At 33.2% G+C, this 19,327-nt stretch overlaps 1 protein-coding gene across 2 annotated transcripts; it reads right to left on the bottom strand.

Annotated features, from left to right (window-relative positions):
• Window positions 1-3,113: 3,113 nt before the first annotated feature.
• On the bottom strand, window positions 3,114-12,709 carry LOC105166526 (uncharacterized). Of its 2 annotated transcripts, none has more exons than XM_011085907.2 (4): window positions 12,345-12,709; window positions 10,963-12,031; window positions 4,464-5,466; window positions 3,114-4,221 (listed from the first exon to the last, which is right to left on the bottom strand). In XM_011085907.2, the coding sequence occupies exons 2-4, from the start codon at window positions 11,038-11,040 to the stop codon at window positions 3,674-3,676; spliced, it is 1,629 nt and encodes a 542-aa protein (XP_011084209.1). In that variant the 5' UTR covers window positions 11,041-12,031; window positions 12,345-12,709; the 3' UTR covers window positions 3,114-3,673. The 2 variants fall into 2 exon arrangements, with proteins under 2 accessions (XP_011084209.1, XP_011084208.1); XM_011085906.2 differs by having other exon boundaries at window positions 10,963-11,981.
• Window positions 12,710-19,327: the final 6,618 nt, after the last annotated feature.

The following is a 19,327-nucleotide window of genomic DNA, read 5'->3' as shown; positions in this document are numbered from 1 at the left end:
ACATTAGCACAATTAAATAATTATTATTTTCTACTATTTTTTAGATTATATTATAGAAAAAGATACAAGATTCGCAGGGATATTGAGAATATTTAAAAAACTTCCTAAAAAATATAATAAATATTAAAATAATATATAAATATTTTTTAATAATAAAATATATTTTATATGTACATATATAATTATATTAATATTTTTCATATGATATTTTTTAATTATTTAATTATGTAATTAAATTAATTAAAATTAGTTTTTTCGTAAAATGGCTTTGTCATCACTGCAGAGGAGGACGACGTTGACTTGGCGGTCCAGACGGGGGCGACTGCATCGCTACCCCCGATTGGGGAGGAGGGTAGGCGGTGGGGAAGGGAGAGACTGCAGGGGTAATTATTATTGGTATTAAAATAATATTTTATTTTTATAAATTATAATAATACATATAATATAATTGTATCTAACATATCATTTACTATATTTTCTAAAGTCACGTAGGACTAAAAGCTCTCAAAGAATATTTAATTAGCATGTCATGTCATTTTTTGAATCAAAAATTAAAATTGTAGGCCACCAAAGAACTACATTTCATTAATATTGGGCATATTTTGACAAACCAAAAAATAATTTTTCCCATGTAAAGATTTTAATTTTATATATTATAGATATGTTTTAATTAAAATTTATATAATATAACCATTGAACTGTCCCTAAACGACAAATAATGCATTTAGTTGAAGTAGTTTATGGGTGGACAAAAGGATAAGCTTATAGACCAAGTCCATATGTCTAAGGCATGGGGTTGACTTGACAAAATTGTCATGAAAATATGTGTTCATGACTTAACCTTCTCTTGGGTTCAATAACTTGATAAGGAAAGAAAATAGGATAAAGGAATAATAAATGGAATTATAATTTTGGTCCTGCAAAACATATTTAGTATTTAGTAATTATAAATATAGTCTTGTACTTTAAATTTTGTTTTGTATATTTGGTTTTAATTTTGACACGTTTGATTTACGGTCTCACACATGTAGTCTTGAACCTCACAACTTAGGTATTGGGACACACACATTTGGTTCTGGATTGGTAAATATGGTCCTTTCTAATTTTCTGACGGAATGTCTTACCGGCAATAGACGCCTAGGTACCTCTTTTTTCCCCGCCTCATTAAATCTCTAAAATATAAAGAAAATTTATTTTCAACAGAAGAAGTCTAATCGGTCACATGATACTGATCATGTGTCTATTTCTGACAAGATTTTTTGGGCAAACAATTTAGGGAGAACCAAATTTATCAATCTAAGATCAAATGTGTTAAAATTAAAACCAAACGTGTGGGGGACCTAAATAACATAATTATATTTACTATAATTCTTAAAGATGCATGACTGATGAAGATTGTGTTCTTTGTTTTCTTTTTCTTTGTTTTTTTTTTTTTAAACTCTACATTTGATATCTATATTCTATTATTATTGAAAAAGGGCCTTCCAAAATAATTTTTCCCTCGACTCAAACTCTCTCTCGCCCATCTTGTAGCCCTATCGGCGCCCGATGGTGTTGAGCCGGATGAACGGAAGCTTGACAAAAATATTAAATGAAGGGTAAAATTAAAAATTTATATAATTTTTCGATGACATCATCAATTTTCATCCAAAATCCTAATTGAAAGAGTCCAGGGTGTAAACAAGAGAATTTTGGGAAGGGGTGTAAGTATAAATTTAAAATTTTTTAAGGAAAAAATATAATTTTATATTTTCAAAATGAGATTTAAGTGTAATTAACTGTATTTATTATTAAAATTTACTTAAATAAGAATATAAATATCTTTTCACAATAGAAAAAATTATGAATTCATATTATTATGTATAATATAAATATTGAATAGATGTGTTGGTTTGATATCATCATCCGAATGGAGAATGTTGGTTGATAGCACTGAGTCAGCACCTGAATTTGCCTAAACATTGGGGAATGCCATGATTCATAATGCTAAGCCTAAAGTCACAAGATTTTGGATTTATTACATAGTATGCGGTTTTGTTTTTTTTTTCTTTTCTTGTTAAATAAAGTTAACCTGAGAGTTTAGTCCAATTACCATATTAAACAAACTTAATTTACACTTAAACTCTCTATAAAAATGTGAAATACGAATTTTTTCAAAAAAAATCAAATTATATTTACATTATTTTCGAAAATTTTTCGTTTACAACTGACTTCCTTCATTAGAATTTGGATGGAAAATTGATGTTAGCGAAAAAATACATAAATTCTGATGTAATCCTTCATTCAATATTTTTCTATAGTATTTTTATATTTGTACAGGTAACATAATATATATAATGATCAAAAAGATGTAATTGTAATGAATTATTATTCACAAATAATAGCCATTATACAAAAAACAGTCTATGAATGGAAAACTATTCATCTTTTTGTACTTTTTTATATTTTCGATATATGAAGTGAAGTTAATATCATTGTTGCATTTATTTCTTAAAAATATCTTGTTCGAGTATTACATCTAATACTTCAAAAAATAGATGCAACAATAGGATACACCTTACCTTATATATAAAAAGTCCCAAAAAAAAAAAAAAGAAAAGACTAGTCTTTTCATTTATAAATGACTACCTTTTATCCACATTGCTATAATTATAAAATATTATTTTATTACACCCTTGTGACTTTATATATATTATATTTATCCTTTACAAATATAAAAAAACATACTAGAAAAATATTAAATGAAAGGTAAAATTATAATTCATGTAATATTTTTGCTGAGATCAGTGTTTTTTATCCATACCCAAATGAAAAGATGATCAGTTGTAAACAGATAATTCTCCCAAGTAACGGGCACACTCATCAATTGTTCAAAGGCAATATGCTAATGTTGTCCTTTGAGAAACGGATATCAACTTTCATCAAGATAAACAAAAATTGTATCAATCTGATATATGGAGGGCTTTTCTGCAGCTTCATGTTTCTAATGATCATTACTGGGAAAAGATGTGAAGTTTCTCCACATTTGCTAAAAGTAAAGACTCATTTTTCTGTGAGATTACTGAAGCCTGCAGCAGTTAATAATGCAGCTAAAATTTTGCAAGACATGAACATGATGATAATCATATGCCATAGAAGCCGAATGGGACTTATAAACAACAATTACATCCCAGTTAATGAAATGAATGGAGCTAACCCCTCCCTTTTTCCCTCTATCTTACATTTCATGTAAATAAGAGTACTATGTTACAAAATCAAAATTGTGGTAATGTGAAACTAGAGCTACACTTACACTCATTTAGAAAGGAATACATCAGCTTTATGCAATATAATAATCATTTGCAGAAGCTTTTTTATCCGTCTTCGTGGTCATGCCGATACTTCTAAATTTCATCTCAAGTACCACGTCCCATACCGATCGAAGTCTGTCCCCAGCATCCAAATCATTCCAAACTCTCGGAGACACAACACCGGCACATGATGATTAGTTTGGATCGGAAGGCAAGTGAATACCGATGGCCAACATTGCACCAGAGCGGTGTCGGCTAGTGTGGAAAAGCCAAATGGCCAGAAAATACACCAGATCATCTCAAGCCAGGTTCTGAGGGTAATCGAGAAGGCCGACCATTTGCGGAGAAGTTTACCGTGTCAGACTGAAGTTAATGACCAACCATCAGAAAGGAATGACATAAGGCAGAGCACATATATCTGCTGCTTCAATATGTACAGCTTCTGACCACACACGCAAATCCTCTTCGCCCACAGCTGATTCCAACTTAGGCTTATTTGACGGACCTTTCTTGCTAAACAGCCACTCCTGGTCGTCATTTTCAGACCAGTCCGCCATCTTAGGGACTGTTAGTACCTCAGCCAGATACTTGGAATCAGGATGAGGAGGCCTCCTTGATGCTTCACCAATTGGATCCTCCATCTTCGGCACCTTCAGCGCCTTGTTCAAAATATTGGAACCATGATGAGGGATCTTTGGAGCTTCAGCAATTTGGTCGCTGACCATAGCTGCAGCATTTGGTTTCAATGGAGATGGTTTCTGGGCTTCAATTATGCCATTCATCAACCGGTTATCAACTCGAACAGCAGCAGGAACAGCATGCTTGTCGGGAGAGGATTTACTGGGAGTTCGGCTAGCTTCAAGTTTCTTTCCATTCTCTATCGACTGATGAAGAGCTGGCCTTTGCAATTTGTTAGGCCTGATTTCACTCTCTGTAAAGAAGCAACACTGATCAGCATGGTAAAAGGTTAAGTTGCAGATGTACAAACTCATTCATTGACTTCGACAAAAAGTTACATTGATGTTCCATGAGAATCTGGTAAAGACCATTTGAAAGAAAAGTAGGAGCAGGCAGGTCCAAACAAAAATTATAAATAATTATTATTTCCCAATAATAGGAACAACATGCATTTTTCCCCTTGAAGTTTGTCCTATACCTATCCATTGAACTCACCATGGAGAAAACCATTTGCACCCATATCTTTTCTTTTCCTCATGCTTCCTTCATTAACAGCATCACTGTTGGCATTCTTCGAAAAATCAGTGCTCATATTACTAGAAGAGCCACCGCGATCGTTCCTCCCATCAGCTTTTAACTTGTCCTGCTCGCTTTTCTTATTTTCGGTTTTTACCTTCGGTTTCTCCTCCTTTACCTTCTCATTTTCCATGTCTTTTTCCTTCCCATGACTCTCCCTATCTTTATCTTTCTGTTTGTCCACCCATTTACCTGTTTCCTTATATTTCTGTTTATCTTCCAACCTTCTGCCATTTTGTTCGTCTACTGGCCTGGGGATTGCTCCCACTTTATTTCTGCCCATGGGATTGAGGTTCTGGACCATCATATTTCCACTAAACTCATTTCGCATTACATGAGGATCCAACTTTTTATCAACCCTTTTAATTTGGTTATCACCCTTTTCTTCTGCCAGTACTCTCGAAGAATTCCTGACAGCAGCTCGGGCTGCCATCTCTTGATCCCTTTTGTCCACAGCTGCAACTCTCTCAGGCAACTGGCTGCCTCTACCCTTCTCATCATCTCTGATCCTCCTATCCAGCTCCTGTACAAATTTTGATTCCTCATTTCCATGAGAGGGCAGACTGCTTTGCAAAGGCTTCCCACCATTTTGACCATGAAATAAGGCAGAACATTTCCCTTCATCCAAGGAACTGCTTCTATCTTTGCTTTGTCCTTTCTGATGAAGTTTCCCTCCACTTTTTGCCTCAAGTTCCCGAGCAACTGTTGACTCCTCTGATATGCTGCTTTTCTCCTTTTCTTTGCCCCGATCCTCCTTATCCTTCTTGTCCCTGTGCTTTTCTTTCTTGTCCTTGCGTTTTCCTTTTCGGTCTTTCTTGTCTCTATGTTTCTCATCACTTCCATCTTTCTCCTTCTTTTCTTTATCTTTCTTCCTTTCCTTATCCTTTTTATCCTTCTTATGCTTTTTCTCTTTGCGCTTCGCCTGAAAACATGAGACTCGTAAGCATAGTCCAAGCCAAGTCAATATTACAATGTACCTGATGGAATAATGAAGTATTATGTATATGTAGTTTTTTTAACATTAGAAGAAAACATAAATCAAATTCAAAACAATCAATTAATCAAATACTCAGTCTCGGTGAAGTGAACAAACTTGATGACAAGTTGTATGCATTCCAAGAAAACTGCCCCAAGTAAAGTTCCAACTTCTCACAAAATAAAATCCAAAATCAAATCTCTACAATAAATAAACTTCCACAACATCGACTAGAAATTCAGAAATACGAGGTTCTAAGCTGAGACATCATGAAGATAAAAATCCAGCCGTTGAAACAAAAGCTACAGACCACAATATAAATGCAATGATTGCACAAGAGAAGGCGTTCATTTTTTTGCCATCACTGACTTGTGGCATGCAAAACGATCTACGAATTTGCACAAACAATCAGTATGAACTCATCAATCATAATAAAACACTATAAATTAAACAGAGAAGATACTAGTACAATAGCAATCTTTCAACAATCATGATACTTGCATGTAAACTAATCTTCACCAGTTGCAAGTTTTATACCATATTACAGAAGTAACAGGGATATGGATAGTCATTCAAGCATATAATTCTCCTAATAGACATGTAAAAAATAATAAATTTCAACACTTTCCTGATCACAAGGTACATCTATGCAGCCACTTATATTGCACAGCAACTTAAAGCACTTTGCATCCCACATGATAAGCGGAAAATAAGACTTCGTAATACCAACTAACGTAAAGACGAGGTGAATTTAAGTACCCAAAAACACAACCCTCAATCAAAGAAAGACCAAAAGTGCTCCTCGATGTCCTTAATTTTCGACATCAAAGAAATACATAGGGATGTATGGATAACTCATTTAGTTCATATAACATATGCTCATTATTAAACAGGAAGGAGGAATCAATTCTATGATTGACGTATCTACTAATAATATTTGAACAGGAAACGATTCAAAAGATTTGCATGCTCCGCCAGATCAATAGAATTTTATCATGTAACAGGAAAGGAATCACTTCTGTGATTGACATGCCTACTGGTCTAATTACAGAAAATGATTTAAAAAAATTAGAATGGCTTCAAGATACTTGCATGCTTTAATGGTGAATGTCTGCAATCTTATTAAGTCTCCTCTCTTATATAATAATCAAGCTAATCAGTCATCACCATAATTTTTCTACCAAAGCAAAAGGAATCCCCATACCAACACTTTTGGATAATCTAGATGGCACTGAGAAGAAAAATCAAAACATATCAAAATCCATCAACAACAGGAAATATCTCTTTCTGCCAAACAATATTTCTCTATTATCTTTTGTGTTTCAACAAGCATGCATACCTGAGCATCCATCAAACATCAACAGATAGAAATTGTCAAACTACAAGATATAGACGTAACTGCTATGCGATATGCATCTGCATCATATTGATATGCTAAACTTATGTGATGCACAGACCATTATTACATATACTAAACTTGTATGATACACAGACCAGCATTAACTAAAATCTAGCATACTTTTATCAGTCAATCCATGAAATATCTTTTACTTATCTGTTTACCAAATTTTGATGTTATCTATTTCAGTTTCACAACAACATTTATGAAGCGCAGTGGAGGCCAGAGTACATGCTATATTAGTTTCCAACAAATCCAAATCAAGAATGAGCATATGTAAAAGAGCCCGCCAGGGATTGTTTTTAAGGGTGCTTTCAAATGATAATTATCAAAGGCAATGACATTCCATCTCAAAGACTCTTTTCCATATTGTTCCTCCTTTTTTTCAGCAGCATTAATAATCATTTCACAAAGCTGGTATCAATTCGGGGCGATTTTGGTTGCCTCTTACTTCCTTTATTGTTTTGGCTGGTCGTAAGAGGGAGTCATTCAATAGGAGAATGAAAGACTTGAAGCATGTTACAAGAAGATACCTTCTGAAATATGATCACAATGTCCATGAGGACTTCACTTATGCAATGGTATTGCATGGAGTCTAGATAAATTATTATGAGAGAGATAGTTATCTTTCCAAGTTTTCTCAAAAAAAAATATGCTATATAACTGCATTAAGTATCTTTACTTTGATTTTGGGTTATTAATCTCTGGAATGCAAATTGACAATAAAATAAAAAGTTCTGACACCCATAGCCAGCACAACTGGAGGCTGGTAGGTAAAAGGGTTTTTAGTAGAAAGAATATACCTCCTTACCTCATAAAGCAGGAGAATAGCACCATTCATTCTATCAAAGACATGATTGGAAGACAAGAACATTGGGCTAACATTTCCTTTGGACATTATAAGAAGTAGCATACTACCAAAATTGCATCCTCTGGAAAGATGTTAAGTATTACTAACGGTTCTTTCAGGGCTTGGTTCATTGTATACTACAAACACTGAAGAGCAGAGCAAGCAGCCGGAATTTGTCCCCTTCGGACTCAGATATGAACTGTTCATCTTCCAAGTGCTTGGAAGGTTGAAACTTATAACTTGTCTATGAATGAAAGACAAATTGCCTTAAGTAATGATATCTAAATGCTGTCATTGAAAGATATGCAAGCATTCAAGAAGCACCATGGATGCATTATAAACTTTGACAATATCAAGTGTCCAGTTGCATATTTTCACATCCTTCTGTTTTCACCATTCCATACTCTATATGCTTTCACTTGTAAAATAAATGCTATGTTGTATGCAATATTAAAGAGCCACCAACATTCTTCCTGAAGTTCATCATCAAATTGCTCGTTAGGGTTTATATTTTCAACCCCATACCCAACTGTTTTCCGCTGCATGATGTCAAAGCAGAACAGGTGATACAAATTTGCTCAATAGTAAGGTAAAAGGTTTATATTTGATCTATGCCCTCCAACTGTTAACACCATACATATGCTCCCAAATATAGTAAATTACCAATCAATCACATACTTCACATACATCTTAGAGGACTTACCTGGTAAAATCTAAGACCTAAAGTGTTTATTAATATTAATTACTAAAACAAAGTGAGCCAAAATTGATCAAGCGACGAGTTTCTAAATTACTCACTGGTTATAGGGAGACATCGGTGCATCAGAAATTACCAAATTAGCACAAGTGTTTGGTGAAAAATCAAGGAAACCATGTTAAACTACGGTTTTGTGAACTCTGACAAGCAGTATTACAATAGCAAAAATTCTTTTTCCTTCATTTATCACACTTGGCTATTCATCCGGAGATTGACTAGCCAAACAATCTACTTAAAGCGTTGGAGCAGAATCAGATTTGAGTTTAGACAAATTAGTATCATCAAGGGCAAGCCATGTTCCAGGGACCATATTTTGCAGCTCGGAGGACACATGTGCTTACTGTGACACTGTAATGGCTAAAAACAGAACAAATTGTAACAATGAAACACAGCAAACTCAACTTCTGAGACAACATGATGTGTATCATATACCTATCATTTGATACCATCACTTACAAACCCAAAACCCCTCGATTTAGAAAGCTAGATTAATTTAGTCCAATACCTATCTGAGAATGCAGTCATCAGACTTTTCTTGGACAAAAAAGATTCAGTAAGTCCTGATTTCTTGTAACGAAAATGTGCACTTGTCTTTACCACATAGGAATATGGATCAACACCAGACTTCAAGTTTAGTTCAATTCGCCCATGTCCACAACCCTACCCCTCAGAGTTATTTTATTCTTTAAGCTAAACCCAAAGGTATCAAAACAAGAAACTAAGACTGCATAACTAGGCACCATGAAAATGATATAAAGCTTCTGAAAAGCTACACTAAAGTGGTGTCTTGCATTTTTTTTTCTTTTAAAGAAAAATATGTCTGCTAAAAGCTATAATTATTGGCTACTACACCTCTTGGGATATATTTATTGGAAAGAATTCAGCATCTGCTTCACTGTATGCTATCTGGGTCAGTTGGGATTGGGACTCTTAGTTCTTTTCTATTTTCTTTTCCTTCTCATCTCCCTTTCGCTCTTTCTGGAAATTGCACCTTTAACTGTTCTGCTAATTATTCTGAGATTGATATTAAATATATTTGAACTATTGAATGAATAGATGGCAACAGATTCACGGCAGAATCTGTAACACTTGTTGATTCGAGCATGGTATAAGTCAATTTATAAGTTGCTACAGTTGACTGTGTTTCGGATTCTTTACATCTGCGTGTAAGCATCAAAATATTGACCCAGAGGTCTTACTTTAGAGCATCTTTGTTTCTAACAGAGTATATTCCGCATGTCATTTAATTGGTAGATTACCCAGTTGGAAGGTTTTATTAGGCTTTCCTGAGGTTAAACATATTGTCATACAACAACCATTTCGTTAGCAATTAACAGATGCCAAAGGCCAAACAAATTTCAGCATAAGCACATCTTTTTCTTTCCTTGCATGCCATGTGCATTCATTCAAACTTCTAGTTTCTCTTAAGTATAGCAACTTCAAGCCATTGAAATGAAATTATTTCGCCTATACTAGTTTATTACACCACTCAGCATTTATCATCATCCATTACATTCATTTCTAGAACTAGTACCCTAAATTTCCAGATCATGAGTTCATTGTTAATGACAAAGCAGCAAAGTTATTGTTCAGATACTCCTTCTAACCATAAGATTAGCTCCAAATCAACCAGCTTTTATCTCACCTGGATCATGGCTTGCCTAGTCATTAGTCAAAATATTTCTGTTGCCAAACATTCAACCAGTACAGATCTTACAGTTAACAAGAAGCTTAACACACTACAGTAGTTGGGGGCCATAAATCTAACATGCAGGTACGATACATTCATCAGAAAGTACTGTGAGGCCCTTTCTCTTGGCTGGAGCATCAGAATTTACTGTTTGCCAATAGAAACACTTTTGTCTCACTAAATGAAGCAAGAAGAAATAGAAGAGGGCTAAAAAAACTCCAATATGCACCCATAGATAATTAGATATACCAACCAAGCATCAATGCCATGGAGCAGAAACAAAATGAATAGCTCAACAGAGATTTTGGTTGTCCACATTAAACACAAGACTCACCTGGAGAGAACAGGAAAGCACATCCAGAGAAATATATTTTCACATGGGAGATGATTAAGACCAGTAAGGTGATTTTGGTTGATTCAGAAAAGCTTAGCAAAATTCAAGATGCAGGTCCACTGATTTCTCGTTTCAATTTAACCAAAATATCATTGTGACAGCTTTTATGTAAGGTATTAACATGCTCCAGGTACAACTAAAAGTTAGAAAAATAAACTTAATTGTTATATACTTAAGAAACTACCCAATGGAGGAGTAAAATATCAGACTAGGCTTCTAACTATCACTGATCAAAGTAGAATCAGAACCTTAGGAATTTATTATATGTTACATCCAAACATATCCCGGCTGGTGCATGTGGAAGTCGACTGGTATAAATGATAAACAGCAGAAAAAAAAAAGATGAACAAACCTCTTTCAGTAAGTCCAAGTCTTCGGGTCTGTGCTGTCTTTCATATCCTGGAGGCGGAAACGGAAAGCAGCGAGACATTGCACACTTTCCCCTTATAAGTAAAAATAATTCCAATCAAGATAACAATATTCTTAGATTATTTTCCCTGGATAGCAGTGCTCGAATATGGAAACAGACCAGCAACTGTGCATCTGTCCATGCAGCATGACCCAACACTAGTCCAGCTTCACTAGATCTCCATCTAGCTCCTCTTTGGGCAGGTCGGCATGCCCAAATTACACTTCGACTATCTCAGGCTTTACTCCAAATGTTTACCAAAATCCAACAGTTTGTCTACAACCTCAACAAAGTACGCTGCACTCTCTATCACAAATACACAACAAATTTGAAAGAATATATATCCTAACTCAACTGCAATCGGCAGGCCCAACAGTAACTGAGCAGACAGAATTTGCAACCAATTCAGGATACAAAATGCTGATATCTATAGTGCAACAAAAACTTCTGCAGAAACACTATGTTAATCCAAAGGGCTTCCTGAGAAAGGAAAATAGTTTGCTGATGGATGATTTTATGGCAGGTGTACTAAGAGAATGGCACTTGATGATCATCACCTTCACCCCCTCCACATTATCACCACAATTTAATCCGAAAATCATTCCCCAACTGAATAAAGAACAATAGAAGACCCACTACTTATTTCATCAGAAATCCCAAAATTTCTGACTTTCCAGTGTCTTATTAATTGTATTTGTGCCAGCAGTCCTCTTCCATACCCTTTTGAGAAGCAACTTTCCGCACAATAATAATGCTTACACTTAAAGATGCTGCTTGAGCTCCTTAGGATCAAAGCCAACTCCCATCAACTTTCCAATCTGCAGAGTGGAGTTCTTCCCGGGAAGCACCTGAAAACCTCGGAATTCCAAATTGAATCCCCCTACTTCCGGAATATGCTGATCAAAACCCTAATTGCAACTGTAAATCCAACCCCATCGGCAATCTGATCAGATTCGAAAACCCTAGATAAAATCCATCGTCAGTAACCAATCTCATAGCTACCCCGAAAACCCTAAATTCCAAAGAGGCAAAAAGCAAATTCCGATTCAATTAATCAAAGTGAATTTTAGGTTCCGCTACCAAAAAAAAAAAAAAAAAAAGAAAACCCAAATTCAGCACTTTTCAGCAAAAAGCCAACGCACAAAAGAGATTTGCTTTCGAATGAAGAATCGGATCGTAAAATTCATTCCGAAATCCGAAACATAACAAAAACCTTCAATTTCCAAAACACAAATAAATTTTCTTCAGAAACTCAGTTCATTTAAAAACCCACCAAGTTTAGAATAAATTATCACATCTAATTCAACTTTAATTCGTATTTTTACCTTGCCCGCTACAAAATGAAGGAGCATTTGTAGAAAGGGACAAGATCCCAGCTATCTTTTACTTTTTTGTTCACAACAATACAACCAAACAATCAAACAAGCAACGAATTCCTCTTTCTTCTATCAATATCCGGATACAGGCATCCAATGATGTGTTCGTTTAGGTTTATGCTGGCTCAGTGTGTGTGCTGCGTGTGAACAAAATGGGTAGAGACAGAGGTTTATTTTGGTGTTCGGGAATACCACGCGAAATGGGGAAAAATCAGGAGAAGAATAACAAATACCAAAGCATACTCCTTAGTAGTAGTGTTTTTTAGAGAGAGAAATGGAGAGGAGAGAGAAAGAAAGAGAGAAAGAAAGAGAGAGACGTGTACATGTATATATATATATATATATATATGTTCGTAATGGTATGTATATATGGAACAAGGCCACGCTCCAACTACACTCCGCTCAATGGAATGATCAAAACTCTCTACTAATTACTTCTATCCTAATACCCCTTTGCAAATTAGGGTTTTGATCCCTTTTGGATTTATGAAAAAGGGACAATTGATTGAGCTCACCACTTGCTAATTTTATTTTTATATGTAAGTAAAAGCTCCTCTACCATCCATAACATCATATTCCCACTTCTCCTCAATCTACAAACTAATAACTCATTTTTTTACCATTACAGTTTATAGCTTTTTAAGAAAATATTGGTCAAATACTTATTGCAAACTTAAAGTTAAAAAGTCCATAAATTATGAAAATTTATGACAACTCATTCAAATCAATATATTTCTAAGTTCTATTTGGTGATCAATTAATACAATAAGTGGGTTCTGTGTTTCTGTTCTATTATTATAAAAATATGAGTTATACGAACTACGTTAATATATTTTTATTAATTATGAAGTAAAAATATATATATGAAAATGCAGTTTTTATTATTATCGGGCTCCGATAAAAACTCGACAAAATAAGGAAATAAAAATTGCCCTCCAAGAATATTTGTTATTTAATATTAAATATTTATTCATATTAGCAAAATTACAAATGAAGCTCATAAAATTTTGGAAATTTCACTAAACCCCATTTTCAAAGAAAAGAAAAAGGGAAAATAGGGAGGAGGGGCGCGTGGTGGGGGAGGGCGCGTGAGGAGAGTAGGACAGGAGAGGGGAAAAGAGGCTTTGACACCAAGAAGCCATTTGCACAAGCACATGTGGGCTGGTACTGGGAATACCCCCCAGAATGCTTGTGTATCCACGTGGCACCACCCCGCGTACATCACTTCATATCTGTCCATACACGTGTCCATCTGTCTTTCCTTCACAGGAAGAAAAATGTTTTGTAATCCCATGTGAGTGTGTGTTTGTGTGTGTGTGTGTGTTAGCCAATAACACCAACTCAAACTTCACCAATGGGAATAAATACTCTTGAGAGAGTGATTTGCCTTGCTGCTGCCTCTCTATGTGAGTAGAGTTCAAAGTATAGTCATAGAGTTAGGGACTAAATAAGTTGACTAATAAAATACATAATTAAATAAGTCCCATTTACTTTGATGTATTAATTTAAATAAAAATAATAATATAATTTAATACAGTGTTTATTTGAGGTGTGGAAGCCCGATATTAAATTATGAATCTTATACTGGTGATCATTGTTCCATCTACATAATTTATTCAACTTTCGATTATCCGAATGACCGCAAGGTTTGCGACCAACCTGATGTTGTAATCGTAATTTAAATCAATATATTCTAGGTAAATGTTTATACATATCCTTTGAGTTAAATTATATTGACTTGTAAATTTACAAAGGGCATTGAGTGCTTGTATAATTAAGCATACTTTTAGGGACTGTAAGTGTAATTTATCCTGCTAAATATGATGTTATATTTGAATTGGCGCTTTTGAAATTATGAATTCCAAATCCTTAGTAACAAATCTTTTGAATTTATTTGGATAATTCTAAATTTGAATTATCTCAAATCCTTTATTTCTGATTTGAACTATATATGTTTTGTTGAATATTAATGCATTTCAAATTATTTTCAAATGGAGTTACTTGAAATCGTTCTTCAAATCCTTTCCTCAAATCTAAATTCATCAATCCAAACGGACCCTGATAGATTAAGAATTTTACCAACTCTTCGTATTGATATGGTTTCCTCTTATGAGGCATTTTTATTTCCATTAGAATCACATCATTTTATTTTAACGTAGTGCTTCATAAGAAGAGTATCTCGACACTTATATGCAACTCAAACTCCTCATCTTTACTCGTCATAGAACAACCAACCAGTCACACAATCAGTATCATGCCCCCCCCCCCCCAAACGCTAGACTGGAGATGGCCCACAATCACATTCTCAATGACAATGTCAATCAAGTCAAAATTTTTAATTTCATTTAATTTTAATGGAATCAATACCTAGAAGTTTTTCAATTTTCTCAAATTTTTCAACCACAGACCTTTTGAAATGTCGATTGTTCCTAACAAAAATTTCTAACGCTTAAGTTAGAACTTAGCTATAATCCCTGAAAGAAGAATGCTTTTCTAGAAAAATTGTTTTGAAAGTGTCACTATAATAATAGTTGAATCAACACGAACGTTTAGACACAGAATTGGAAATGACTAGTTTTTATAGGAAAAACTACCTCCAACTTTCTTCAACTCCCTCATCTTTTCTAATAAGTAGAAACTTCTAGAAAGAATACATAACATAAAATATAAAAAACAAGATAAAAGCTATAGAAAATAACAAAAGAATTCATGCCTCAGAGCTTGCATGTTAGAAGAATTCATCATTGTTTAAATGTTCTTCATTTGTATTAGAGCATGCATGATAGGTTGATTTCCTGACATGGGTATATGCATTCATATGTGATTATGAAACTTTAGTGGACAGGGCAATGCTTCATGTTTGGTGACGTAAGATAGGTTTTCACACGAGAAAGAAATGCGAGTTTTTGTTAAAGTTAATTATTATGGTTAAAAGACAGATAATAGTGAATATAAATGAATCACGGCTTTATAATGATCATTAATCGTTGTTTTAACAAGTGAGGTCTATCACCCATTGCTGAAAACATAACAAATATTTTGGTCATAATTAAAAACTATGTCAAATATTATATAACCGTTATAAAAGTTCAGTTTTTGTATGGTTAATAGTATTTATCTATTGCAGTTTATAAGTTGTGGTAATTTGTACTGCAACAAAAAATTATCTTTTTTATAGTGTCAAGTGATCAATTTATTGTATTTTAATTTAATTATCGTAGATTCGTCTCGTGTAAAGTTTCATCACAATATGTTATGCATAAGAAGAGAATTTATGCAATTTTCATCAAAACTATAGAATAGTTTAGTTTTGTTGCAATTTTGGGTCATTATATGTATAAAATTATTTTATAACCTTGTTCCTTTTGGAGACTTCAAAATTATTGATTAATATTAATTTGATCATTTTCAGGAGAGTAATGGCTTTTTCCAGGGGAGCTTCCAACTATTAACAATTATTTTTTTTTAGATATAATCCTTAATTACACTCTTCTTTTACACGAGCATATGTGGCACATTAACGTGTATGTCCGCACAATCAATTTAAAATTTAAAAAAAATATTTTTATTCTAAAAATATATTAATTAGATTAATGAAATATTAAAAAATAAAAAAAAAATGAGAGAAGAAAAAGAGATGTGGAAGTTGAGAAAAGAGGAAATAGGAAGTTAAGAAGATTGAGGAAAAAATTAATTAAATATTAAAAAATAAAAACTGACATACCAAAATTAAATGAGATATCAAAAGGGTGATGCCACTTTATATGTAGTATACTAGCTGTTGTGGCATGTCGTTCCAACGTGCATAAAATAAATAATATTTTATATTTTAAAATATATTATAAATAAGAGCAAAATATACAAATCACTATATTTTATATTAAAAATTAAAAAAAAAACTAATTTATTAGTTAAATATAATCTGGAAAGTTGAATAAGTTAGTTTTTTTATTAGTTGAAGGATATTTTTGACTTTACAAAAAATTGGTGCGACGGTGTCATTAACTGTCGTTTGTGAATATAGATCTCCTTTTCTTTTTATATTAGTATATATATATATATATTATTGCTCTCTTCTACTACGTTTATAGTCAAAATAGGGTAAATTAATTACAACAAGCTTTCCCGACTTTTCACATAATTACAAACATTCCCTTATTGTTGAAAAATTGATAAATACCCACTTGCTTTTAATGGTCATTTAATAATTAACCCAATCCTTTTGTTTTTATTAAATTTCCATCCACTTTTTATGTCTAAGTGACCAAAATGCCCTTGTATAGTATAAATTATAATATTATCTATTTTTTAAAATTTTATGAAAATTTTTATGGACCAAGTGGATAATTGTTTTACAATTATTCAATTTTTCTTCATCCATCTTATCCAATTTATTTTTTTAAAATTTTAAAGAAAATATAGCAAGGTTAAAAGTTGACAATTCCAAACATCCATCCAAGGATTACATAATTTTATCAAGCATTAGGGGGATATTTATAATTTTTCAAAAATAATAAAGAGGTATTTGTAATTATGCCAAATTTCAGAAAAGTTTATTATAATTTACTTGGTCAAAATATTAATGAATTGGACTTTTGGTTGTGTTATTGTTGATATCGTATCTAATAGGGAAATTCTAGCCCGAACTTGGTTCGACCAAATATAAATATCTAAAAAAAAATCATTACAACAATCATACTCTGATTAATAATATCAAATAAATAAAATCTAACCAACACCTACTATTATAATAGAAACAAAACCTACTATTCAGTAGAAACAACGCTCCACGCATAAGGTGAGGTTCGAGTCCATGACCTTAGAGTACCTCAACTTCGCCAACTGAGCTAGGCCTCATTGGCAATCTACTATAGTTTTTAAACAGTAGTAATTTATAGCGTAGTGAATAATTAATTTTTTTTTAATAGCATCTAATCAAATTTAAGAGGTGTGAGGTAGATTTAGTTTCATAATATTGGCTTTGCTTACTTAAGATAAAAATAAATAGAGTAAATTACATTTTATCATTTGAACTATGTCCGTTTTCATACTTCGCCATCGAAACTTTTTCTTGTGTCAATTTACCATCTCAATTTTGCAAAATTTGCACTTTGTCATATACGATCGTCTTTTTCTTGATTTTTCTATCGAAAAAACATCATATGTTGTACATATGTGAAAAATATCACATCACATAATCCTTAAACATCACATTTGCACTGCATGTGATGTTTTTTTGATAAAAAACTTGGTTGAAAAATAGTTATAAATGGCAAAGTATACAATTTTGTAAAGTTGAGATGATGAGTTGACATAAAAAAAAAGTTTAAATACCAAAGTGTAAAAATGATCATAGTTCGAATGATAAACTATAATAAACCTGGATAAATAAACAAAGGTGAGGAGAGGATTCACTAGTTATCTGAAATTGAAGGACATAATCACTATGCTTGTTTTCATTTTCAAGTTATTTCCGAAACGAGTCAAAACATACATAATGTTTGTCATCATTCAGAAACACCTTATCTAGGTGTTTTAAACTGTTTTAGCATAAATACATACATATATATAAATATATAGAAAAAAGACATGATTTGACCATGATATGATAATGAATAGTAATTTTTGTCTCCCAAAATACAACATTAAACATACAATACTCATCTTAAATTATCTTAAAATACAAATCCAAACATACATATTATCTCTAATACAACTTATTTATCTTTATTTTTATCTCTCTATCTCCATAAAATATAACAAAACACTCAAAAAACGAATTCAAATATTATGAATGTTTTTGGAACAAAGGCACGTTCAAGAATAGATAAAGAAGGTCGAATCGCATGATCATACATGTTTTCATGTTTCATGTTCACATTGTGAATAAATGAATTGGAGTGTTATTCAACACAATTCGCCTGAAGTCATGCTCTTTAGAGAGTCACTAGCATCGTCACTCAAATTACTAGTTCTGTTATATGTCTAAACTTTGGGTTTTGATGCTTTTTCGTGTTAGAAGATTACTTAAAGTCTTTTGTGTTAGTTTGGGATATTATTGGAGCTCTTGATTTTATTAAGTTTCATAGAAGTAATTTTTGTCGAGAGAGTTTAGTGTAATTATATTTTTCTCTACTGTTTGCGCATAAGTTTCATATTGTTGTTTAGCCATTTTGATAGTTGATGGTTTTTTCGTCACTTTTTTGTGTCAGTTCCTAATGCTGCAAATTAAGACGAGCGATCATTGGTCAAGTTGAAGTTTAAATTGATGTCAGTCTCCACACAAACACATGAAAAAAAATGAGTGTGGATAAGAAGGAATAGTTCTTGTTGATGATGCCTCAATCAAATATTTTTCAAGTTCAAAGTACAAATACTATCCAAATGTAAACCAAAGGAGTCAAGCCCCCCCATTCACTCAGCCTTGCCGGCACAAACATAATTTCAAGACAGCAAGGTCTTTAGCCTAGTTCTGTAACCAGACTAACAAGGCAGAGTGCATAAACAAGGTCCAATTAGTGAATCCAAGTACAAAAATAGCAAGGCAGCCATGTTAGCTACATTCGACACATCAGGAGGGGCCACATCAACCTGAAAGGGTGACTGCTAGGACTCTTTATCCAGCTGGATCCAGATGTTGTAAATAGCAAGTAACTGACTTCCCTACATTTTCAGTTGACAATGCAAGACATTTTCAAGCTAGTATATCTCTTAAGAGATAACTCGGTTTGACTGGATTTAATCTTTTGACTTTTACGCTTTCGTCACGTTTCCAGGCCAATCCACAACTTTGACTGGTATCAGAGCCCAGTCTAATACTGTGGCTTTGGATAAAAAAAATTATTATATTTTGGAGCATGTTTTACATATTTGTTTAAGCTTTGACTTCATGAATGACAGAGGGCACTTCCAAATCGACCGTATGGAATCGA

The sequence above is a fragment of the Sesamum indicum genome, linkage group LG7 (assembly GCF_026168435.1).
Source record: "Sesamum indicum cultivar Baizhima isolate 11 linkage group LG7, ASM2616843v1, whole genome shotgun sequence".
Lineage (NCBI taxonomy): Eukaryota > Viridiplantae > Streptophyta > Magnoliopsida > Lamiales > Pedaliaceae > Sesamum > Sesamum indicum.
Note: the sequence above shows the minus strand (reverse complement) of the source record. Positions and strands in the feature narration are given on the sequence as shown.

Excerpts from the sequence above, each read along its gene's own strand:
- LOC105166526 (XM_011085907.2), bottom strand. The coding sequence starts at position 11,040 with ATGTCTCGCTGCTTTCCGTTTCCGCCTCCAGGATATGAAAGACAGCAC. Across the intron at positions 5,467-10,962 it reads ACTTGGACTTACTGAAAGAG|GCGAAGCGCAAAGAGAAAAA; the intron begins GTTTGTTCATCT and ends TCATGTTTTCAG. Across the intron at positions 4,222-4,463 it reads TGCAAATGGTTTTCTCCATG|AGAGTGAAATCAGGCCTAAC; the intron begins GTGAGTTCAATG and ends GCTTCTTTACAG.